The sequence below is a fragment of the Aythya marila genome (assembly GCF_965140915.1).
Source record: "Aythya marila genome assembly, chromosome: 1".
Lineage (NCBI taxonomy): Eukaryota > Metazoa > Chordata > Aves > Anseriformes > Anatidae > Aythya > Aythya marila.
Window position 1 is genome coordinate 14,568,927 of NC_139042.1, and position 24,730 is coordinate 14,593,656.

The following is a 24,730-nucleotide window of genomic DNA, read 5'->3' on the forward strand; positions in this document are numbered from 1 at the left end:
TGAAATGTCTTCTAACAGATGTATTTCTGCTAAAGTACAAAAATCTGACGGGAAATACCTTCACTCCTGACAGGCCAGCACTGATGCAGGGACAGCAGGAGCCCTGACCCCTCAGCATGTCCGAGCTCATTCCTCACCAGCATCGCTGCAGCTGGGTGCCGTTTCTCCGGGGACACTTACACCCTCGGGAGTAGTGACTGGACCTGGAGCTCCATCTTCTCAACATCTCCGCCAGTCTTCCTTTGAGATCCCTGATGATGTACCTTTGCCACCAGGTTGGGAGATGGCAAAGACACCATCTGGACAGAGATATTTTCTTAAGTAAGTAAAACTTGTTTTTGTTTATCTGTATCTTCTTTTTTTGTGGTCTCTGAATTTTAGTAAAGTTCACTGTGTTTAAAGTACATATTTTAAAAACACTCCTTATGTGTAGTAGGAGAGGAGATCCTGCCACTGAGGAATTTCTCCCACATTAACACTACTGTTTCTGAAAATTGTATGTTGTTCTGTGAATATTTATCCTATCTAAATCTCAGCTGAAGAATGTCATCCATTATATTGTGTACTAAAAATCAGTGAAAAGCATGTTGTGATTTTTAAACAATATGACCTTTGGGTCTGTTGGATCTTGCCAGAGTTCTCATTCAGGTCAAAATACACTTTACCTTATTTTCATGATACAGATTAACTTTAGACTATTATAGTGAGGCTATACCAGGACCTCTTGGTTTGTCAATAAGTACAGTTGTGTAAGTAAAGAGTCAAAACTTTGCTGCCTACTCTACTCATGAGGAAGTTAATTTATGTGTTTGATTGCAGTACTGTAACTCTTAACTCATCTGCGTTCCTTGCAGTGAAAGGGAAATTGCAGAACTTCTAACAGAATCACACAGAATCACAGAATTTCTAGGTTGGAAGAGACCTCAAGATCATCGAGTCCAATCTCTGACCTAACACTAACAGTCCCCACTAAACCATATCCCTAAGCTCTACATCTAAACGTCTTTTAAAGACTTCCAGGGATGGTGACTCCACCACTTCCCTGGGCAGCCTGTTCCAATGTCTAACAACCCTTTCGGTAAAGAAGTTCTTCCTAACATCCAACCTAAAACTCCCCTGGCGCAACTTAAGCCCGTTCCCCCTCGTCCTGTTGCCAGGCACTTGGGAGAACAGACCAACCCCCACCTCGCTACAGCCTCCTTTAAGGTATCTGTAGAGAGCAATAAGGTCACCCCTGAGCCTCCTTTTCTCCAGAAAAATTGTTTCTTAACATTGTTTCTTGTTCCTGTGGCTTTTTCACACAGTGAAATTAGTATCACCTTTTCTGTAACTGAGGAGAGGTTACATATGCCAGCCATCTGACAGCTAGTCCATCAGGGAGCGTTTTCTTTTTTGCCATTTCTGAAACAGCAGGAGCTTGTCCTTCTTTCTGCAAGCGTGCCCACCATGACGCATAATTGGCCCTCAAATATTTTGACTATATTTTGAACTTTTTATTTAACTGGAAGGCTCTAAATAACCCATTGTGTGTCATTTTCAGGGCTGGGAGAGGGGAGGGGCAGCACAGTGTGTTATTTATGTAAAACTTGTTTCTGCCAAGTAAAACATCTGTATTCCTACCTTTCTTGCTAAAAACCAACATTGTCATTAATACTTCCATTTGATTGAAGTATTTGAGCTTGTAGCTTTTAAAACTAATTTATGTTGTCTGCAGTAAGAACGGATATCACAGAACTTCTTAAAACTTTCTTGTTCCTATAGTGGTGGTGCTTTCATACAGAGAAATTAGTGTCAATTTTAAAAACCAAAAATAGATTACAGCAATTGTCTGAAATTAGTTGATCCTAAATGTTACTGTTGAAAGCCATCGTTTTGTGTTAGGAAAACAAAAATGAGTATTACGTAAAGATGTCGAAGATGTGGTATTTTCTTTGGTGCAGTTTAACAAATCAGCATATTCTAGAATGTGTGAACTTCAGTGGGCACAAGTAGAATTTCTTGGAACAATGTGAGTTTATGGCATTTGAGATTGGTGGCTCATTAGGCCTTGAGGAAACGAAAAGCAAACTTTCTTGTTTTGACTTTGTTAGTGAAAGCTCTTAAAGAACAACTTATGAAACCTGAAAAACAGATACTTGCTTTTTAAGTTTTACTCTTACAAATGTTTTTGTTAATGTAGTGGTTTTTGCAGAAAGTAGACCAACTTAAGAGATACAAAGTGTCTTTACACAAAAAGTTGATTTTTAAATTATGCTTATTCAGGTGAAATCAGAATGAAAGTTTTGATCTTGGAAAGCTTTTGTGCAGCTTCATTATTACCACAAAAAAAAAAATCTTTTCCTTTTTTTTTCTGCAAGTTTCTTGTCCTTTCTTGGTGTTCTGGTATCCATTTCAAAGGGTCAGGTTTCAGCAAGAACAATAAAGAGCCTGAGACTGGAAAGTACACACAAGTCTGGCAAACTCATCTGCATGTGCAAGATCGTTTGTTCTCAAGCAGACATCCAAAGTAAATGATTGAAAGAGCTGCTAGCTGTGAAGGATGTGTCTTGAAGGGGAAAGGAGTGGAAACAAACCAGGTTGTTAGGAATAAAAATAAAGGCTGTACTTTCTGAACCTCTCTCTGCTGGGTCACATGCTGACCTTGGGAGATTTTAAACAGCTTAATGGGCTGTTTTCTTTTGGCTTTCCTTGGGTGATGCCGTGGTATGGAGAGGCTAATGAGGACAGTTCTGAAGGCTCTGTTCACACTTTCGAAGTACATTTCTGGTTCTTAAAAGATTGTTTAATATTGTCTACAGGTGAGATCCCCCCAACTTCACTGGAGTTCATGAAGATTTGTAAGAAAAAAAAAAAACACTCAATGTTTTCAAGTACTAGCAAAATGTTTTCTTTGTATGCTTAAGAAATCCAAAGAATTTCTGAGAATTAATTTTAAGTAGCAAGTTTGTATCTCAGAAGCTTTTCTCATTGTTGAGTGATAAGTTCAATTTCATACGTGCAAACTTGTTAAAATCATGTCTTGTCTAGTTATACCTTACATTTTTGCTCAGAGCATGAGGACTGAGATTCCTGATGCTAAATAAATTTAATGTGGTTCCTTCTATACTGATTTTTGGTCTCTCTTCCAAGTATTCAGCTTTTTTGTTGGATTGGCTGCATTGCTCTTTGTTTCCATTTGTTCTGTAGCCACTCCATGAACGGTCTGGTAATCAGGCTCTAGAAAGATCTTTGCAGAATAGGTAACAGTATTAGATTTTTTCCAGATGTCAGTAAGCCTTATGGTTATAGTTATCATAATACGCTACATTGCAAACTGAATAATTTAAAAGCGAGTTTCGTACTTAATACTGTAAGGATTTTAGTTGCTTCCACTAACCAAAAGGTAAAGCACCACACGTATAGTGGTTTGTGCAAAGAGATAAATTAAAAAACAGTAAGTACAGGGGGGGAAATACCTGTCTGGCCTAATAAATGCATGTGTTTATGTGTATATAGGCCAGATACATGCCACGCACCTATCAGTGCCTACTGAAAGAGGGTGAGAGTGGAAGTGTAGAGTGATCCAGAATTATTCTGGTAAATCAGTCTGTCATCTAGATAAACAGTCCCCTTTATGCGTGAATGGCCAACGTATGATTTCCACTCATTAGCGTTCATCTTGCTGTTATGAGAAGGACTCTCGAGTGTAATTTTCTGTTAATGAAAATGCAGATGGTTTTGGCCGGTGAGTTCAAACACTCTTGCTATCCAGCTGGTAAAACTAATTCTATTTTTTACTGAAACTGCTACTTAAATAGAACTTATTAGTTGAGACTTGCCTGGTTTCTAAGTGGTCATAGCTGAGTCATCCCAGCATTGTTGTGCGGTAGGCTTTAGCCCATTCTTAAGCATGCAGTCAAAGAGACTTGCTTGGTTTCTGTGGCGATGTCAACTGCATTGCTTTTTAACCACTTCCTGTTAGCCAGCTGCTGGTTGACATTTCAGTGAACTATGGAGAAAGATAGTGGATCACTCTCTAGGCAAAAGAAAATATGCCGCAGGAGGAGCAGGCGGCAGTTCCCCAAAGCAGAACTGTGTACGGGCTCCGTTTGATTTTTGGAATTCCTCCTGTGCCATTTTAACTCAGCCTTACGCTTTTAATCCTTACAGAGGTCGTGCAATACTTCACATTTTGTCGTGTGGGGAAAAGTTAGCTGATTGTCCAGCAAACAAGTCTTGTAATTACTTTTCCTACAGGAAGTAGTTCTTGCAAGCAGTTTATCAACAACTTCCTATTTTTTCTGTGAAGTGTTGAATGACTTCCTGAAGGAGGCCAAGGTGGTTTTCATTAGTATCTGTGGGCGTGTTTGAGGTGTTTACCCATCTGGCAGAAACCTTAAAAATAGATCGTTGTTACACATTTCTTTCTTACTCCACACAGAGCCATGGCTGTACGGAGTGAAGCTGAATGGTTTTAAGATACCGAACGGGTTTAAGATAACAGGGAGCTATGTTTTTTTTCTTTAACTCATGGGACTCTATGTGTGCAAGAATATTATGTCATACATGACAAATAACCAGCAATGCTGTTTTAAATTTCTTTCACATCTCTATTTTTGCCCCTGTCTGGAACCAACTGCTTCAGCGACATCATCTGCTCCCTTCATTCTCCTCTCCTCCCCACCCTTCTAACCTTCTAGGGCAGAAAATGTTTGTTGGAAAAATTGCTGCCACAGTTGTATATTTTTGTTGAATACCTAAATTTTCTGGGGAATTGTGTATTTAGAATCATTAGTTATGGGAGCTCCTCTGTTTGTGGTTCTATAGTTTAGGCTAGTTTGGCATTGAAAGAGATGTACTGTTGGAAACCAAACCTGCAACCACTGCTTTTGGCAGGCTTGACTACTTTTTCATACTTACACTAAAAAGAAATGGAAGTTTTTTCTGTTTGCTAAATTCTATTTGTAACATGTCAAACTCATTTCATCTTTATATTGGTGATTTCTGACTTTATGAAAGTATTCATGAGATCATTGATCTAAAAAATTCCATGAGATTTGTGCAGCGGAAAATGGGCACTGTCAGTTTCAGAACGTAGCTAGAGAAGAGAAATATTAGCTCAAATGCTTTTGAAGTAGAACACACTGTGGTATGTTTTTTGGCAATTTAAGACTTTGGGTCTTGGAAGGCCAAGTACTAGAGCGTATATCTTTCCTTCTGCCTCTTACTTGAAGAAACCTGAAATTTGTTTTGTGAAAGAAACTATTTTGAACGTACACTTGTACTAAAGATTCCCATATCTTTAAAAGGGAGGAAGAAGAAGAAGAAGCAGAAGGGCAAGCCTGTGTTATTTGTGTTAGTACTGAGCCTGAGCTGGAAGGAGGATGAAAGCACACCTCCAGTTCTCTCAATTCAGAGAACGTGCAGCCAGCTTACTGGGTGGGCACTGGTGAAAGAAATGGCACACGGTGCTTTTCCTGTGTTTGATTTTGTTTTGCCTAAGAAAAATTGCAGAGGTACTGATAATATCTTTGCGTTCAATATACTGCCATACAAGATAATTTCATAAGACTCTTCCAAAAACAGTTTTATTAAGCTGATGTGATTTTTTGGTAAACAAAATTTATACCCTGTGGTTTTCATTAACATATTTTCCTTTTATTTATAAGTGTGTTTATATTAATTATTCTCAGAAAAAATAGAACCTGGGACAAATACAGAATCTGTAGTTAGTTTTAAGATAATTAAATTCTTTGAGGATGTTTTTTTTTAATTGGCTGTTGATCTGCACCTTTCTTCCTCCCACAGGTTTTGCCTCTCAATATCTCTCTTAAAAATAATCTTTGTGCATTATAGCGTCTGATTCAGTGCCTACTGGAACTTTTCCATGAATTCTGAAAAGCATTGGATCAAACCTCCACTGAGAGCTGCTAGTGCTGTAGGGGAGCATGGGCCAACTGTAGAAGATGATGAATATGGTTCTTACAAATCTAAGTTGGATCCGAATACACACACTGGAGAGAGAGAAAGCAGTGGCATACTTGTGAAATTAAGATTGTGTTAACACAATTTTCATTAAGGCAGAAAAAAAGGGGTTGTTTCAAGTATCAAACATAAAAGCTAAACCTTTCAATTTCCGTTATGGAGTTGGTCAGAATTAGTACTTATTTATCTGTTGAGAATACTTTTGGTTTATATACTTGGAATGTATAATACTGTTTTATAGCCATACATACATATCTCCTACATTTAATTTAAAATGAGTTTTTGTTACTGGGGTCTGAAAACTGTAATGTGGTGACCGCTGCAATTGTAACTAAATTCTTTACTATGTCTTTTATAATGAGAAATCTTAGAGTCTCTCTGATCAGTAATAAGAAGCATCTGATACAGGGTTAATCAGAATTCTATATAAAGTATGCTTCTGCTATTCCACACAAGATTTTGTCAGGTTGTATTTGTTTAAAAGTAGTAGCATCAAGCTCCATGGGAGCAATTATGCCACTATGGAATCACTTCTGTTTGCTCAGGTCTTGACCTTTTCTAAAGACAAACAAGAATTTGATATAAATCAAGATGAGTATCTTCTGGACTCTCTTATCCTTTACCTTTCTTCTGAGTGTTGAAGATGACAAAGAATTATAGAAGGTTTTCTTTAGTAGTCTTTTGGTTTGTAGCATAGTGTAACCTGTAACCCATCAACCACAATATGGAAATTCCCACTCAGTAGAGAGCAGTAAAATAAAATGATATTAATTTGAAAGCTCCGATAAATCCAAGACAGTGGACCTACCAGTTTTTACAAAAATTATTTCTAATGGGTAAATGCAATTGAACTCTGAGTAGTATGTGGCAAAAATCTGACCTTTTAATAAGATTCATCTCTTGCTTCGTTATCTCTCCTCCTCTGCAAATGAAGAAAATCAGTAGGTTGAAAATTTCATATGCAAAGCCTCCACTTCCATCTGCACCTGTGGCACAACAACTGCATGTTTTTAAAAGCTAGCACAGAGCAAGCAGAGTGGGTTTTTCACGCAGTTTGCCCATCTTTACAGTAGACTTTCAGAGAAAGGAACTTTTTATTTACTGGACATGCTGAAATGTTTACCTGCGGGACCTAAACTGGGTCATGTGTAAAATGAAAGCAGAGTACTTGTCCCTAGTTTGCTCCCAAATAAACATTTTCATATATCAGACATCAGTAATTACTTGAAGATTCCCTGGAGATCAAGATGTTTTACTCAGGGTTGAAATACAAGAGTAACTGTTAAAAAAAAAAACTGCTCTGGTATTAACTGCAAACAATTTCAGTCAGACTCTTGATTAAGACTATCCTCCCACTGCCAGCCAACCAAAGGAAAAAAAAAAAAATGAGGTAAATGGCTATAGAGAGATGTCAGCCAAATCAGAGATGTTTCTCCTCTTTTTATATGTGGCCAGACCACTGCATGTGTTTATCTTCACAGCTGGGAACAAATTCAGATGATGTAATTCGATTTGGTTTAACCTTTTGAAACTGATAGCAGCTCAGTTCTATTAATTTTGTTTCCTAATGTTTTTGTAAATTGCAGTGTATTTGTATTTGTTTGTACAGTCCAAACACACATACGTGGTAAAACTCATTAATGGTAGAACTCAGTCTTTCACTATTTTATATAAAAGTTGTTCCCTCTTTTTTTTTTTTTTTTCTTTCCTTCCAAATAAGCTGTGTGTGATTATGTAACCCCCCTAATATTTAAATGACTCAATTTCTTCAGTAATTCTTAGAGAAATTTTCCCTTGGTTGAATGCGGGAAATTTACGTGAATCTTCTATGAGTAGCAGCAATCCTCTGGCGGGTGTCCCTAGGGCGTGACTGAGATCACAGCATCACAAAATGGTGGGAAGGGACCTTGGGGTCCATCTGGTCCAAGCCCTGCTCAAGCAGGGATACCCAGAGCAGGCTGCCCAGGACCATGTCCAGGCGGCTTTTGAAGGTCTCTGAAAAATGGCAGGGAGACTCCACCACTTTTCAAAGGCCTCCCAACCTGCTGTATGCTAAAAGATAGCATCGAGTTGTGGAAGAAAGACAGGACTGTCTGTAGGGGAAGCTTGATGGCTGAGGAGTTCGCATAATGTGAAACCTTCTTGGGAGGAGGCTGTGCTGGAATGTTAGCAGATAAATGCCATGTAATGGCAGGACATAGTCTTACAACCAGCTTGCTAAACTTCATTTTTGTGTAAGGAGATATTTGGAAATTTACCAGATAAAATATATTTCAGTGTGTTTAAATAGGAATCTAGAGCATGGGGGAAGTTTGTCTTTTTTATGAAAACTGTACCACGTGTGTGTGTGTATGCACACACATATATATACACACATACATATAATATGTTTGTCTTTTTAATGAAAACTGTACTTCATACATATGTATATATACAGATATACGTGTATATATTATATGTGTGTGTATATACATGTTTGTTTGCTAAGTAACACTGGAGTTTTGTTTGAAGAACAGGAGTTTTTGGAAGGCATAACCAGACTGTGCCCCTGTTTCACAGCCTCCTGAAGTGCTTCCTGGAGTTTCTTTTCTAGGATTCGCTCAGCTGGTGTTTAATCTGGTTTTAACAAAGTTACTTGAGGCGGTGTTTCAGGCAAGTATAGCTAGGTTTTCTAAATTGCTGGTTAAGTCAAACTAATAATATAAAGCTGCCTTGTAAAGCAGGACCTTTACCAGTGTGCTGCGTGTCAGTCATGGCAGTTGCTAAGGAAACAAAGCTGTCCTGAAAACAGTCATGGACTTTGCTTTAATTTCACTAATGAGACTTTGCTGTGTCATAGTGAAAGACCAGATCCCTTTTGTTGAGACTCTGGCATGCGGTTTGTTAACTTAGATTGGTGTTAGCAGTAAGTTTAGTTATTGATTATTACACTGAGGTTGGGAAGCCAGTTGTGGTGTTTTTTTCTTTCTCCTGCTGAACTGTTTTATAGGGAAGTCAAGTAAAGGTCATTTACTATTGCTAGTTTATCTCCAAAGGGTTCTGATTTATGGAGAGCTTTGTTGGTAGTCTGTCTGCACTGCATGAGTTTATTCAAATAGTTATTGCTTTAAGGATGTCTTTCCCTTTCTAATTACCTGTTGTAACTGAAATGTTAAGTAAACTTTTTGTCTTTTCCGGATATGTTATAAAATTAGCCATCTGTGACGTAGTAGTACGTTATCTGAAAGCAAACAAGCACGGGTTGTATATGCAAAATGGAATTCTTTGGGTAAAGGAAAGAAGCATAACTCACTAAGTGGGCTTTAATTCCAGGTATACTTTCTCATAGGACCTCAAAAAATTCTTCCTTGTTTCATGATCCTTTTCAAAACCTTGGTTGGCAAATCCTCTACAACTACTTTTCATTCAAAATACACGTGGTCTCTTTAGAATGGTAAGAGAGAATAAAGTTTCTTTCCACATTTACTGTGTTGATGGTATAGTTGGAGGACTTTAAATACCTGGTATTCACAATTCAGTGGTGTTCTTTAATACTTCATTATTGAAAAAATCTTTATCAGACTGAACAGCTTTACGTTAAGTATAGGAAATGAGGTACAGTTACAAAAGTGTAATCTGAAATATAAAAGGTCGTTACAAAGAAAAGGTAAAATTAAAGAATCACTGTCCCAATAAAAGTTTTCTTAGCATGAGGGCTACTAATAATGCTAATTATTAGTGGAAATCTTACTGTTAGTAACAAAATGTAACAGGACTGAGTGGTACAGCACAGATTGCATGTGTTTTCCTTGTTTACAAGGGACGGTGCATGGACTTTTTGTTCTCTAGCCTGAGTTTAAAAATGTTTTTGTAATAAAGACATGCAATGGTAGCTGTGTATCAAACATGAATCTTCGAATCCTAGCTGGTAGTCTAAGAAGCACCTTCTATGCCTGACTTTATAGGCTGTTTTTGTATATATAACAAAAACATGTTTCTGGAAATGAAGAAATAGTGTGCGTTAATTGGAGCCTAGCTGTCCCTTGATGTCTCTGCTTGCCGTTAGGTCAGGATGAATTATGCCTGTTTAACAGCAAAAAGTTTTAAACTCTCTCAGTCTTAGTGAGAGCATCCGATGGCACATTCCCTGGCTGCAGTGCTTTGTAGGAATGAGCCTGACTAAGCTAAAACCGCTTGCGTTCTGGTTTGTGAATGGGTAGGTTTTGAGAGCTTTTTTGTAGTCTGCTGTTGACATAATCACATTACCATCAGTGTTGATCCATGTTTCACTTTCCTACTTCTGTCCCTAAATACGCAAGTACTTAATTTCCATCTTTATGGGATACTTACAGTCTTCTAGCCGGTCAGTTTAACATTTGGACTGAAACAAGCATTCCCTTTCTTTCATAGCTGGTCTTTCAGGTTTTTCCTTACAGGAATCATAGTCTGAAGCTGTTCTAAAGCACAACTATGATATTGGGACCAAGTAATTACTAGATAATGGAGGATAGGAACTTTCAGATTTGTAGTGTTAAGAGAACTGTTACAATCTGTATGCTTGTGAGTTTTTGTTTTTGCCGTTTTTTTTTTTTTTTTTTTACCATAATGACTAATAACTGAAAAAAATCTATTGGTATTTCACAATATCCTGATAATTTAGTCACTGGCTAGGCATAAGGAAGAAAAATGGGAAACAAACCTTAGCATAACCATTTAGTTAAAAATTAACATTTTAAGTATCCTTATTAACAAGGTCAAAGGAAGTTTTAATTATATTCTTCAAAAAATATTTTGCAACTCAAATCTGTGCCCGTTTTTTATTCACAGTTAGGTGGGTCCTAACATGATCAGCTTTGTGTTATAGACATTTGTGGAGGAATTTGGACCATTCATTGTTTTCTTGATGAGTTAAATGTCAGTTGTGCATGGCAATGTCTCCAGGAAAAATGATTCTTAATTCAATTTAGAAGCTGTGGTGCCCATTGTCCAACTTCTGGTTTTAAGGTTGCGTCGGAATGGGGGTGGGCAGGAGGGGAGCTTTTTTCTTCTGGCGCAGCTATTTGTGTGGCTTTTGCTCAGGGCTACAATTTGAGTCCTGTTTATGCTATGATGGTGAGCAACTCGGAGGTTGCGTGTGAACTGTAATTGATTCCTCCACTCCGCAGTTCTCTCGCAGGAGGAGCGCAGCCCCTGCCCTCTGCCAAGTTCTGCCCTCTCAGAATGTCTTTAGATGCTTGCTCTGTGAAACTGAAGGGGAAGGATTTAAAATGCTTTCTAAACCAAGGTAATAGCTTACTTACCCAGTTGTTGAGAGAGTTGCAGTAAAGTGAAGATTGCTGGCTTTTGGAATGGATAAATTTAATGTAAATAAGCTTATGTGAAGAAGTCTTTATTCCCCACAGGAAGACATTAAGCACTTTTTTTTTGTGCTCGCAGAACAAGTCCGTTTGTATGGAATTTATTTGAAATACGGGAGATTCTGGTGCTTGTTGCCTTGCCAGGATCTGCATATATTTTTTTTTTTCCTTTAACTTTGTAAAACTGTTTATATGAGAGAGATTTGCAAGCTTATGAGTTTGCTTTTACGTGATGCCTATAATTCTTAAGTATCTGGAATAACTATCGTATACTTATCTCTGCAGGTAAAGGTATTTGATCTGTATTGCCTTTACCCGCAGCTGTGGTATGAAGTCATGAGAGCTTAGACTAGTAGCCGTTCAGTTACTTGCCCGCTGTTGATTAAAATATCCCCGTCCCATCTACCATATGTAGTAGGTATGTGTGTACTTTGTCATGATTTAGTCCAATTGCAAGATGCATGTTGTGTAAAAGAAATAGATGCACGTGTTACTTTGTTGTACAGGATGTGGTTCGGTTCTTGACTTCCAACTAAAATCTTTGTCTATTTTTCAAGCTGCAGAAAAATAAATAAGATATGAATTCTTGGAAGCAGTTACTTTATCAAACTGATGAGTCAAAAAAAAATTATGAAAAGAAGATACACAGGCTGCAGTGCTATAGCGACTGGTTCTGTCCCATTGTTCTGCTTCATAAAGCAATCTTCGTTTTCACTTTGATAGGACCAGTTGCTTTTCATTGAGGTTAGTATATCACTTGCATCATGGGCAATATTTCTGTTAAAGGAAAAGTACATTTTTTCCAAGCTATTAGGCTAGTTAGCCCGTGTTCCTGCCCAGCATTTCAGAGAACCTATTAGCTGTTACCTCTCTGGTGGATCCTACAGATCCAGTATTTGGCATTTGGCAGACACAGAAGGGCTGACCTGCGGAATCAGACACTAATTTTTTAGCGTTGTTTCATATAGGTAGCTTTTGTGTAATACATCTAAGGTATAGATATAATGATTATGTGAAGGAAATAAATCAGATGTTGTATGGTTGATGTGGAGATAAGAAATGAGAATACTAGCAGTAGGGAGGCAGTTAGAAGTAGCCATGCTGTTCTCCCAAAGTCTTTATTTACTGTTTTTGATTAGAAGTTCAATTTTTAAAACCTAGCAACTACTTGAGCCCTGCCAGCTTTGCTCTCATAAGATGGTTTATTAGCAGCATCTCTGTAAACGTATCCATGATGACTAAGAAACCTATCCATGACGGACTAAGAACAACTAAGGTATATGTGATACTCTTCCTGAGTACTCTCTGGTTTACAACTGCTTTCATTCCAGGAGTATCCTGAGCCAGGTATGGTTTCTATCTATTTCTGTCCTCCAAGACTTGTGCTGTCTCCCCTTCAGACCATGTAAGCTTTTAGCATCTGCTGTGTGCTTTGGCAAGAAATTTCACTCCGGCCATCCATCCACTGCATGAAGAAACGCCTTTTTCTGTTTTAAACTTGGCTTCCATTAGCTTCAATCAGTGGTGCCCAGTTCTTATTTTGGAAGTGACAATGAACAGTTGATGCTTGCCCATGCTGCTCAAGATTGATCTTCTCTGCAAATTATCTTTTTTTGAAACTCGAGTCCTAACCTGCTGGGTCTTTTGGGGCAGAAGCTTTTTTTTTCCCCCCTTCAGTAATCCCTGTAGCCCTTCTGTGAGCCTCTTGCAATTTTTTGTATTTTTAAGATGTTGTGCAGCACCCATCGTTCTGAACCTTCCATCTTAAACAACAACAAAAAAAAGGTAATCTCATGTTCGTTTTATTCTGTCTGCTATTTATTGTCCTTTGACTTTGTATGTTTTTATTTCAGTTCTTTGTAGTCAGCAGAGGAACTTCTATCTCTGGGAGACTTTGTGCTGCTGCTGTGCTTCTTTTTCCAGCACAGGTCCTAGTGCATAGGCCCCTGTGGAAGTTGACCAGGCCTATCTGTGTTGTAAAAGCTACTGACTTCTACTTCCTGGTTCTTATTTAATAGTATAAATTGCTCACGTTGTATCAGGACCTATCCTTATTCTGTAGCTGCCTTTTTAACAAAAGAAACAAAAACAACTTTGCTGTTCCTAATCACATCTTCTAGTCATCAGTTTCTGAAACATTATGCCTGCTATTATTGCTGTGTCTCTAGAAGTTTTCTTAATGAATTTTGAGATACAAACTCTTAACGTTGGTGCATTTGCTTTGAAAGGGAAAGGTCTTTACTTCATTCCCATGTGTGGGATCTGCTCCAACAATAGTGTGGTGGTGTGATAAAATGATACGTTATATCATTTAAAAAAAACAAAAACAAACAAAAAAAAACACCCTGAGAGATTCATTTCCAGAATGAAGTATCTGTCTTTTAGCTGATACTGCACACATACGTGTAGGTTTTTAATTGAATGCATATGTTGTTGGAGAAGTAAGCAATACCAAGGTATTTGGAAGACAGGTAATTTCTTCATATGTGTCATTCCAGTAATGCTGGAAGAATGTCAGTCTGAACTTTGCTTTGGAATTGACATTTCAAATTCTGCTTTTGAATTCAATTACAAAATAACTGCTGTCAATACTGTTACTTATTTTAGTTTATCATCACTGGATACGTACTGCACAACACTGAAGAATAGTGACTACATGTCAAGACAGTTTTCTTACCAAAATAAGAGTATTTGGCACTAATTAAGATTGTCAACCAGTGGTAACTATCTTCTGATATTTGATGTTTCCATATGTGGTGATCAGTAATTGTATAATAAGGGGCAATCATCTGGGTCTTCTAAAACAACACCACCAAACAAACAAACAACCCAAAACCCTTGTGTGACTCAAGTTCAAGTGAGATGAAAACTTTCTTCTCCGAGCAGTGAAGGTTGATTGAATTGACATAGGAGCTTCAGGATTGTTAGGAATCTTAAGTAGACAGGAAGATGCAAAGAGCTGTGGATGTGCCATATGATCTAGATATGTTTGTGTTTTTTTCCTTCTCTAAGTTCACAAATGCAAATGTTTGTGTCTTAATTGCTATGTAGCCAATACAGTGTTTAATGAAGGTTGGTCATCTCTCCAACCTTATGCTCAGAGCAGAACGTGGCTAACACTAGATCAGGCCAGGTGTGACTGTTCAGCCAAGTCTGGAGAACCTCCAAGGGTGGAGATCCCACAGCCCTTCTTCCTCCTGTTAATATGCTCCTTCACAAAAAGGCTCTATACAGCAGAGTAAAGCCTATAGCATAGATTCTGGTGGACAGCTCACACCTAATGACTTCTAAAACGGGGTGTAGTTTCTCTTCAAACCAAGCAAATGAAGTGGCATGCTTTTGGGTAGGATTTTCTTATTGTCTCGTATGTAGAGTTCAATTATTTATATAGGGATTTGCCTTCCTGGAGTGCTTGAATGATGTATACTGGTTTTCTAGGTTATTGCTCAGTGTTGTGATTGTATTTATGCAATTCCTTTAATTTGCTTGGAGCTCTGATAGGTTACTGGGTATGGAGCACAGTAATCCCATTTCAACTAGCACACGAGATGACTTCTTCAGTGATCAGCGCTGCGTGTTAAGTCATAATAGCAGGGAATTGTATTCAAAGTAGAAGAAATTGCTGCTTGCCTATGAAATCATCCTCCATGTTTGTTCTCCTGGTGTTCTGTAATTATGGGTTTCTGGAGTAGATAGAACAGATTAAAATATAAATCCACGGGGGAAGTATGTCCTTTATTTTTAATGTAGTTTGATTATGTATACGTAGTGGGGAAAAAAAAAAAAAGTCTTGCAAGTGTAACCTCACAGCTGAATACAATGAATACAAGAAGGATAGATATGGGTTCAGCTACCATTGAGGTGGCCACAATCATACACAGAGATGGCCATTATGTTTGCCATAGTTTGTTGTCTGTTTTGGGAGCTACTTTGTAGTTCTTATTGCTACAGTTGGTCTTAATTTTTTCTATGAGTCAGTGGTGGGAGACCTTGTCATGCGTGGTACATGAGATGGGGTGAGATGGGAGTAAAACTCATCGGAAGGCAGGGCATTATACGGTTAAATGTGTTCTATGTTCACATCAAATTTGAGGAGTGGAAAAAAAAAAAAAACAGCTTTGTAGACTTTGAGAAAGTGTTTCTTGAGTTTCAGAGCTGTAGTGCTGGCATAATTATTTGTGAAGTTACACCATGAGCCACACACAAAGCATTTTTTCTGGTATGGTATTTTTTTTCAACTGATTGGTTCTCTGCCCCAGTTCATGGTGAGGCTGCTTAGAGGAGGTGGTAGAGGTGGGCTGTGCATGAGAATAAACGAAGCCCCTTACAGCAGTGCTGCTGCTGCAGAGATGCGCGTGGAGTCACTCCATCTGACACAGAAATCCAGTTTTACTTCACAGTGTAGTGTTTTAACTAATGTATAGCTGATGGCTTTTAGTATTTTGATCCAATATTCAATATAACATAAACCAACTAGTTCTTAAACTTTTAAAATAATTGTATAGCACTAGTGACTTTCAACAGAATTGTAGTAAATGAGAGTGACAGTTTGTTTTTTTTGTGTGTTGTACTGTTCCTCCTCTTGTGTCCTGTGCATTGTTCATAATATCCTAAAACATTAGAAGCAGTTTTGGAGCCAATGAAACAGTTCTGTTTTGCCCTTTGGAACATAGTAAACGTGTTTTTGATGTTTTGAGGAGTGTTTTTTTTTTAATTACTATCAATACTATTTATAATGTAACATCATATTAACACTTCCTATAGAGAGATAGAGGGATGTTATATTACTCTATCTTTGGCAGCTTCAGACTGGCTTTGATGCATTTATATTGTCTGCAATAAATATATCTGAGGTTTCATAGGAGTCTGTTTTTACTCTACTGAAAATATATTTTTAACAACTGTATAATGGCTGTATTGAATGATAAAACTACACTTACAGGAGAAACTATATAAATATTTAAAAAACAAGCTTTATTTAAATGTCTCCTAATTCTTGACTCTAGTTTCTAAGCAATATTCTTCTGTTGCTAGTTGCAAACAAATTCATTGTGACTTTTAAACACAGTCATTACAAGAGTAAGCAAGCAATAGGCATAACATTTACACTTTGTCTTCCTTGAATCCAAGTTCTGTTATGAACCTCCAGAAAAGGGATCCTTTTGTGTTTTCCTGTTAAGCCTCTATGCACAGCCTGTGATGGCGATGTTCAACAAAACCAGCTACTCTTAATCTAAAATTCAGGAAGCTGACATAGTTAATATTTGTGAGAATTATAGTGAAAGAAAGCCTACTGAGTTTCACTTGTAACATTGCATTTTGAGATATTTGATTTTAAGAAAGAAACAACAGCAACAAAAACCTCCTTGTATATGAATTCCTGTAGGTATGTTATCTGCACATCTTTCTGTTGTGGAATTTACATTTCCATGCTCCGTATGGAAGCACAGATTTCATTGAATGGAGGAATTTGAAACATGGCCCAAGACTTTCTATTTCTGTGTCTAACAGTAAATGTTGGTCATCTACTAGGACTGTGTCATACATACATGGGTGATGGTATGGATGAGTTGGTATAAAAAGACTTTTTTTTTTTTTTAAATACAACCATGCATTAATGTATAGCTTAGTATGAACTTCAAAATAGCAAAATAATGGGAAAAAGCAGTTCTTAAACAGCTGTATGGAGAAGGGAAACAACAAAAAACAGGTGTTTGTCCGGCTTGTAAACTGAAATTGGGAAAGTTTTATTGCGGACATCTGTGTAGAGTTAGCACCTTCCTGTTCCACAAAAACTGAACCAAGGTTCAGTAATTCCAGTCCATTCCAGTCCCACCAGTATGTATCATAGTTAATTGGGACAGGCAAGTTTTTTTTTTTTTTTTTTAATAATATATGTAAATATATATGTTTAATATCTATTTTTATATATATTTAAGTAAGCATATATATATATATAAAACAATACTTAGCTGTAATCTAGTATACATTCTGTAACTGATACTCGAATGTCCGTGGTTGTTTTTAAACACTTCTAACAATATTCATAACTTAGCTTTGCTGTGGTTATAAACTTGATGTTTGAACTAAGTTTAACTGAAGTCAGCAAGGTGTGTGGGTATTTTATTTATATTTTTGTGTTTTATTTATTTTAAGCAGCTACCTTGGGTATTGAGCTATTAGTCAGTGTGATGTATTATGCTAACGTAGCTAACATCTGTTTTGAAACTCAATTTTCTTGCCTTTGTACAGAATCTTTTTTTTTTTTCTTTCCTTGTAATTTATCAGAATTAAAACACTCCTGCTAAACTGGAAGACCTGAAATAGTGTCTTTTGTAAACAGCATTGGGAGGTAGATAGCTTGGATTTTTATCAGTCCGTATTTTATGTAAAATTATATCTGTATATTTAAGCCTGTGAATGCTGAACAGGATTTTGGTCTGTCCAGTGCTTTGATGGGATTTAAAATCCGGATGAAATAAATACACTATTGTATTAACTATTAATAAGGGATCAGACTACTAATTTCAATTTGTTAACACTACAGATTTTGTGCACCTTGTGTTCAAAATTATGATGGGAAAAGCATGACTTCTGAGTGACTTTTAATACTCCTGCAAAGCTATTTCCAGTAATAACTTAATCAAAGCATACTCTCAATAAAATGGAGGAAAATAAGCTCTTATAAAATAAGTGGTTGAGATCTAAGGATTATTTTTCTATTGAAAAAGAATCTATTTGCTCTATTTTAAGTGGGATATTTAACACAGAAGCTAGCGTACTTATGCTGTACAACTCTTCAGTAGTAGTTCTGTTGCAACTCTGGTCCAGGTAAAACCAGAGTTAGTCCTGCCAGTCCTCAGAATTTTTGTCAGGACGCACATGTAAGTAAAAATCTTAAATGTAGAAGTGTGTATCAGTGGAACAATTAATAAATGTACCAAGTTTTAGTAAGAAAAGGGCAATACCATAACTCTGTTAAAAGTTGTGCAGGTACAGTTATTTGTTGATGAGCTTGCAAGTTCCCGAAGCACAGTTACCAGCAGAATTGCAGAGTGGAGCAAAGTCCAAACTCATAGTGCAGGTAATGTGGGGAGGGCTTTCAGGGAAACTGCAGTAGAAGGGAACTGAGAAATAATGCAGAACTGGCAGTTCCTCATTTCTCTCCCTTGTGTACGAAACAAAGTTGTTCCACAAAAGCAATAGAACAGGCAATGATTTAACTTAGTTGTAAGTAATAATGATGGTTTGAAATAATTGCATGCCTATGGTGTGTTACTCTTCTCAGCAGCATAACTAGCACGCTACTATTTCCTGCAGTGGAGCTGGGCTTGATTTAGCAGCCTGAGGGATCAGCTTCTCTTATACGATGTTTTTTGCTCTGAAAATACAGGTGGTTTGTTCCCCATAGGCCTATCAAGCAGGATGATTTTTAAAACAAACAAACAACAACAAAAAAAAACTAACACTGAGTATCTGACCAACAGGGGTTGATGGTGGGGAAGCAAGAAAAGAAGGGATGTGTAGGTGCACATCTGCTAGTATAGGAATTGGTCACGGTTTATTCTTGGAGGAATTGATGATAACAAAAAAAAATCTAGCCTGTACCATTGTCTGTCATCGGATATTCTTCTAGATGTTTGTAAGTGTGAATACACATTGATATTTTACGAACTGTAAAAGGTCAGTGCTTTTTTAGTCTCTTCTCCGTTCCTTGTGTAAATAGTTGCTGTAGTTGTGGTTAATCTCAAAAACCAGAATAAAAACTGAAGCTGTTCCTTGCTATACATGTACACAGCTCCTTCTTGATTTATGACTTGTTCTTCCAGTTGACCTGCTTGGTTTAACTGCTGTGCTGTGTAAAACTAAAGTAAACTTTGAATGTTTTAATTAACTTTTCTACTACATGATGATAGAGCAAATAGTTTCAGTGCGTGTGTTCATTACAGAAAGATGTATTCAACTCTGATGGGAGAATGAAAGGTTGACAGCAGATACATAAATGAGAAGGTAAACAATTTAATTTTATTCAGAAGTTGGAATTAAAAACCAAATTTGTTTTAAGAAATAAATGTCACTAAAATTCTTGATGTTCAGTATAGAACTTCAGTGATTGACACACCCATGGAGTGAAAAGGTCTAACAGTGTTATATTTGTGTGTTGTGTAAATCCAGTTAAGGTCTTATATATATTGTATATAGCATGACATTTCTGTTCTTTCAAAGCAGTGTAATTACCAGATGTGTCTAAGATTTACAGGTTGTAGTTGTGATTCTGGATTTTTTTTTTTTGTGTTTGAGGTTATTTTGTGAGGTAGAGTTGTCTATCCTTAATAGTCTTTATGGGGTAACTTTTTATGCAGCTTAGCCAGTATGACCAAAATCATTTAAAAAACAACAACAACAACAACAACAAAAAACAAACAAACAAACAAAAAACAGAGAGATCTTGGTTATGAGTTATTATGTATTTTTATACCCTAGGTTGTGACTTATTTTTTTCATTTTATAAGCACTAGATACACCATTGGTTATAATGTCACTCAGTAGACTGTAACAATTAATGGCTTTAATTTCCTTTTTAAATAATGCTCTGTATCAAGACACATACCTTTTGATTTTGCAGTTAACTGAAGCTAATGTACAGGTTGATTTTTATGTGACTGAATACTTCCTTCTTCAGTGAGTGATTTGGTGTTAACATTATTAAAATCAATTACCAGAAGTCTAATAGGTTAACACGTTACTCAATCTGCTTCTGTTTGGAGAATCCATTTTCATTCCAAGGTTATGTTTTACTTCATACCAAGAAACATATTAAGAACTGAGTAACCAAGTCAGGCTTTTCTTTAAAGAAAAAGGAAAAGGTCAAAAGGGTAATTTATTTAATCAATGCTTATACCATGCGGTTCAGAAGCCAGCAGTGGATTTCTGTTGATTTTGATAATTTGCTGATTCTTGTAAGGAAAGCCTGGAAACTTAAGATCTTTATTTTTGGTTTGGCTTTGACTGCTTATTTAGTCCATCAGTAGTTATTTGCTGCACAAGTATCTCAAGGGTGCAGAAGAAACTGGCAGTTAAGATTGAAAAAGCTCAAAGTTGTGGTAGGCTTGATTCTAAAAATGTGTACACACAAACAACAGAATTGTGTGTGTGTGAGTGGTCTTACATCTGTTAGACTGTTTAAGTAGACTAACTTTATTTTCTGTGGTATTGCAAGCCTTCGAACTTTTGCACTGACTGCTTTTGCAAATACACATTAACACAACTTGGAATTCAACCTGCTGTTGTTTTTACTGATTCATCAGATTTTAGACCGTGTGAGCAAGTCCAACCTGACCTTGAAATTCAAATGGTGCCCTTTTAGGCTGATGCACCTTCCAGCAAAAGGAAGATAATTTAATTTGGAAGCAGTAGAGGTGGTTGTCACCTAGTCTGGCCTTCTTGATGTAGGCCATATACTGTCATTCATTAATTTCTCTGACGATATATAAATGTATTCTTGCCAAATCATGTCCTGTTTAAATGTTTGCTTTCACTGGAGTGATGCAAGAGCCATGCAGAAGAAATTGAGGATCATTTCCGTATGAAATGGAGTTAGGATTCTGAAATTTCTGAAATGAGTTTTTCTTCTGAGAATATTGGATTTGTGTTATTGGTGGAACGCAAAAGTAATGGAAAAGAAAAGGAAATAATGTGTAACGTTAACTCCTCTCTGAGAAAGGTGTAAACTCAGCATAGGTTTTAGTGCTTGAACACTTCAGAGAATTTAATCTACTAAAATATAGACATCACTTTAATTTAAAAAAGCTTGAATATTCCAGTGTGAGATTTAAGATTTTAATTTTTTATCTAGAATATGATCAAAGAACATGTGACAGACAAAAATGGGTCCCTGCAGTCTGAAAAGGCGACAGCTTGCATATTGACTGTGTTTTTCAAAGTCAATGCAAGCTATCCAAACTAATTGTGAAGACAATTTTAATTGGTATATAAGAATTGGTTTGAAACTTCCCACCTTCTTGTGGAGTTAATTAGACAGTCGTGTTTTATTAAGTAATATTATTTAAAACAAAAATGAGTTTGTTACTTCACAGCTGTTTGTGGTAGAGAGAAGTCAGTGGATTAAATTTGAGGCCTAGTTTTCTTGACGGGGATTTCATAACATTTCCCACACAGTACTTTACTTGTCTCAGACTTCGGATAAATATGTGTCTAGATTTCTGTGGCTTCAGTAATTGCCTGTTTGTTTGCTGAAGCTCTGGTTTGTGACTTCCTTTAGTGAGGCTATTCAAATTTGAGAGGTGGGTTGTAAGAATAAAAGTGCACTTGTGTACGTGTATAAAACGTGCGTAGTGATCAGTAAATGGAACTGAAAATCAGCATCTCGTGTCACTTTGGCAATGGTTGTAATTCTGATAATTCTGATTAAAAGACAATACACTAAAAGCATTTCTCAACCATTTGAAAAGAAGACACGCTGATTCTTGAAAGGGGAATAGAGACTGAAATTGAAAAGGAAATTCGGTTTTCTTGTGGTAGTGCCAGTCTGATAGGCACATAATGTTCCTTCCTTCTTGATGGAGCAGAGCAAAGCAGTCATACAAAGACATGTTTTAACAGCATCTTGGTAGACACAACCATGTGTTAACTCTGAGTTTAACCATGTTTTGAAGAGTTCTGGGAAGTAAGGCTTCAACATTATCTATGAAGCTGAATGATGAGAATTTTTGAATAAATGGTGCGGGGAAATACATGCTACATACTGAAATTATTATAAAACTTATTACTGCCTGAGGGTACACTTCACAACAAAAGCATTAATTAAAAGCAGTATTACCCTGGCAAGACGTGGAGAACAAGATCTGTTCTTGTAACAGAAGCATAATTGCAGTCTTGTCAAAATATCATTAGACCCTGTGGCAACTGAAAGAACATCTTCCCAACATGGCTTGGCTTTTTGGAGTCCATTTTTTATACTTTAATTTAATAGTTTTCTATTTACAACTTCTTTAATTTTCGCAGTTGAGTTGAATAAGGGTATTTTAATGAAGATCAGGAAAAAGCGAAACAAATGGAACCAGATACACTTCAGCATGTTATTAAAGGGAGTAATGTGTTTTTGCAAAGCTGTTTTATCCTCCTACGGTATAAATCTGATGGAAGCTTGATGTGGAAAATTAGAGGGGAGAGAGGCAGTGGAAGAAAGACACAGTGGTTGTTAATTTAACCCTCTGTTGTTGTAGAAGGTTGTTTTCAACTTGAGTTGATTAAGCACAAGAGCTGGCAGACTATCTGACACAGGTTTTATCAGCAGTGTTTTAGATGCAGCGTGCTCAACCATATCAGTCATGAATCCAACAACTGTTGCATATACTTGAATACATCATTTTGAAGGCAGTCTCTACAGTGAGACATTGCTTTGGAAAAGGGAAACTGTTTTGTTGTTGAGTACTATCTTGTTGGGATACTGATGACAAAAAAAAACAAGTTCAAAGAGTCTTCATGATATTAAATGTAATAATATTAAAAGTAAACTCATTAAATGACCATTCTGTACAGAAAGATTAGGTACATAGGCATATGGATATTTTTAATGCTTGGCTTGACTTTTTGTGTTCCTGTTTTTGGTGGCTATTGGGTTTATTTTGTTCTGTGGTTTATAGGTACTTTTAAACCAATCACCTGGTCTAAAAGCTATCAGCTGATCAACTAATCACAGTTGTTCTATGGCATTGTGATGCCTTCAGTTCTGTTAGTAGTTTCAGAAAGCACAGTGTAAATGTTTTTGGTATGTTCCCTGTCTCTTCCCTCCCCCAAACCAATCAACAGCTTTTGGGATTTAATAGTGTTGATTTCTGAGCTGTTTCTTTTCATCAGTTTTGGGGAAAGTAGGAGAAATATTAAACAAAATTGGTGGCTCCTAGGTTAGTGAACTCCATATATCTAAAGCTGCTAATAGAAAAGCTTGAGTCAGTTTGCCTTTTTAAACAAATAGTAATTGAACCACTTTAGTTCCTAAAATTCACCAGTTATTTTGATAGTTGGCATAGAAATGCTGAAAAACTCAAGTTCTATTTCACTTCATGACTTGTTTGCTGTGTAAATCCTTGTCTTATTTTCTGATCTCCCATTTTTTCTACACATGCCTTTTCTTGGAAGTATTTTTCATCAATATGAATAAAAAGTAATCCGGAGCATCCAATGAAATGTTTGTTTAAATTAGTTCTTAATTGACAGTTTCTCAGACTTTAACCAGATTTCTTTCTTGTCCAAACCTTACTCTTTGGCAGTAACTTGAAACAAATACTTCATACAGCGACTCAATCAAAATCTGCTACAATGCAAGAACTGCTGCTCACATGGTGTGTATTGGTGACGTGAGTCTGGTTTCTGGCTTTCCTGCTAGCTTAGTCTCTTCGGTCTTGGATTTCTGAAATACAAACCTAAAAAACCTGTTGACTCTCAGGTTCTTTAAAAATGCTTGGACTTTCTGGTGAGTCAGTTTTCATATGAATATGTGCATTTTAATAGTTTCTGAAATGCACAGTTTCTGTGTATTTTCAAGTTTTCTGGTTTGGGAAATGCTAAGAAAATAAAAATGGATAAAAGCATTTGTGGTTTAGAAACTGTAGCCTGTAGGAAAAGATTAGTCTTGACAATACAGCATTGTCTATTGAGTCAATTAAGCATGTAGGTTTAGCTAGCTTGGGAACAAGTTCCAGCATGTGACGTTGTAAATAGCGTTCTCACATAACAAATGTAGGCTTGGTAAGTGGGCCATAATTTCCCCTGCCACTTCATCGGGTTTTTTGAGTCAACTGTACTGATGCTGTTAGAGTCTTTCTGATGACTGTCTTAGGTTGCTGCTACTACATGCTCAGGGAGTGTTGGATCAAGATAAGGCTAAGTTGGTCAAAGTGTTGTCTTGCTGGTGTTTTTCTGCTTATCCATACACAGAAATGGGAATGTGGGACGCAGGTACTCAAAATCCTTAATAGTAGTGCTGATTCTTCTACCTGTCTCACTTGTTCACTTGAATACATTTTAAACACCTAGTCACTTTATCAGGCAAGACATATGAACAACGAGAAGAACTTACCCCATCCCTGAAGGTGTTCAAGGTCAGGCTGGATGGGGCCTTGGCTGACCTGATCTAGTGGGTGGCATCTCTGCCTGTGGTGGGGGGATGGAGTTAGATGATCTTTAAGGTCCCTTCCAACCCAAGCGATTCTATGATTATATGAACTGAATACCTCTATAGATTGTCAGGGCAGCTGAATCTCACCTCAATCGCCTTCTCATTTCCCTTTCTCAAAGTAAGGATTGAAAATTATGAAAAAGGGCTCAAAGGTAGAGATATGGTCAGGGACACCACTCACCAATTGTTATCACAGGCAAAAAAAAAACAAAAAACATAGTAAGATTAA

At 37.0% G+C, this 24,730-nt stretch overlaps 1 protein-coding gene across 4 annotated transcripts in view; it reads left to right on the top strand.

Moving 5' to 3' along the window:
* Positions 1-24,730, top strand: part of YAP1 (Yes1 associated transcriptional regulator) — an 89,738-nt gene that overhangs the window by 2,782 nt on the left and 62,226 nt on the right. For all 4 annotated transcript variants that reach the window (XM_082784889.1, XM_082784891.1, XM_082784890.1 and 1 more), the window contains exon 2: positions 74-321. In XM_082784889.1, the coding sequence (XP_082641015.1) occupies positions 74-321 (248 nt within the window). The remainder of the gene's footprint in view (positions 1-73; positions 322-24,730) is intronic.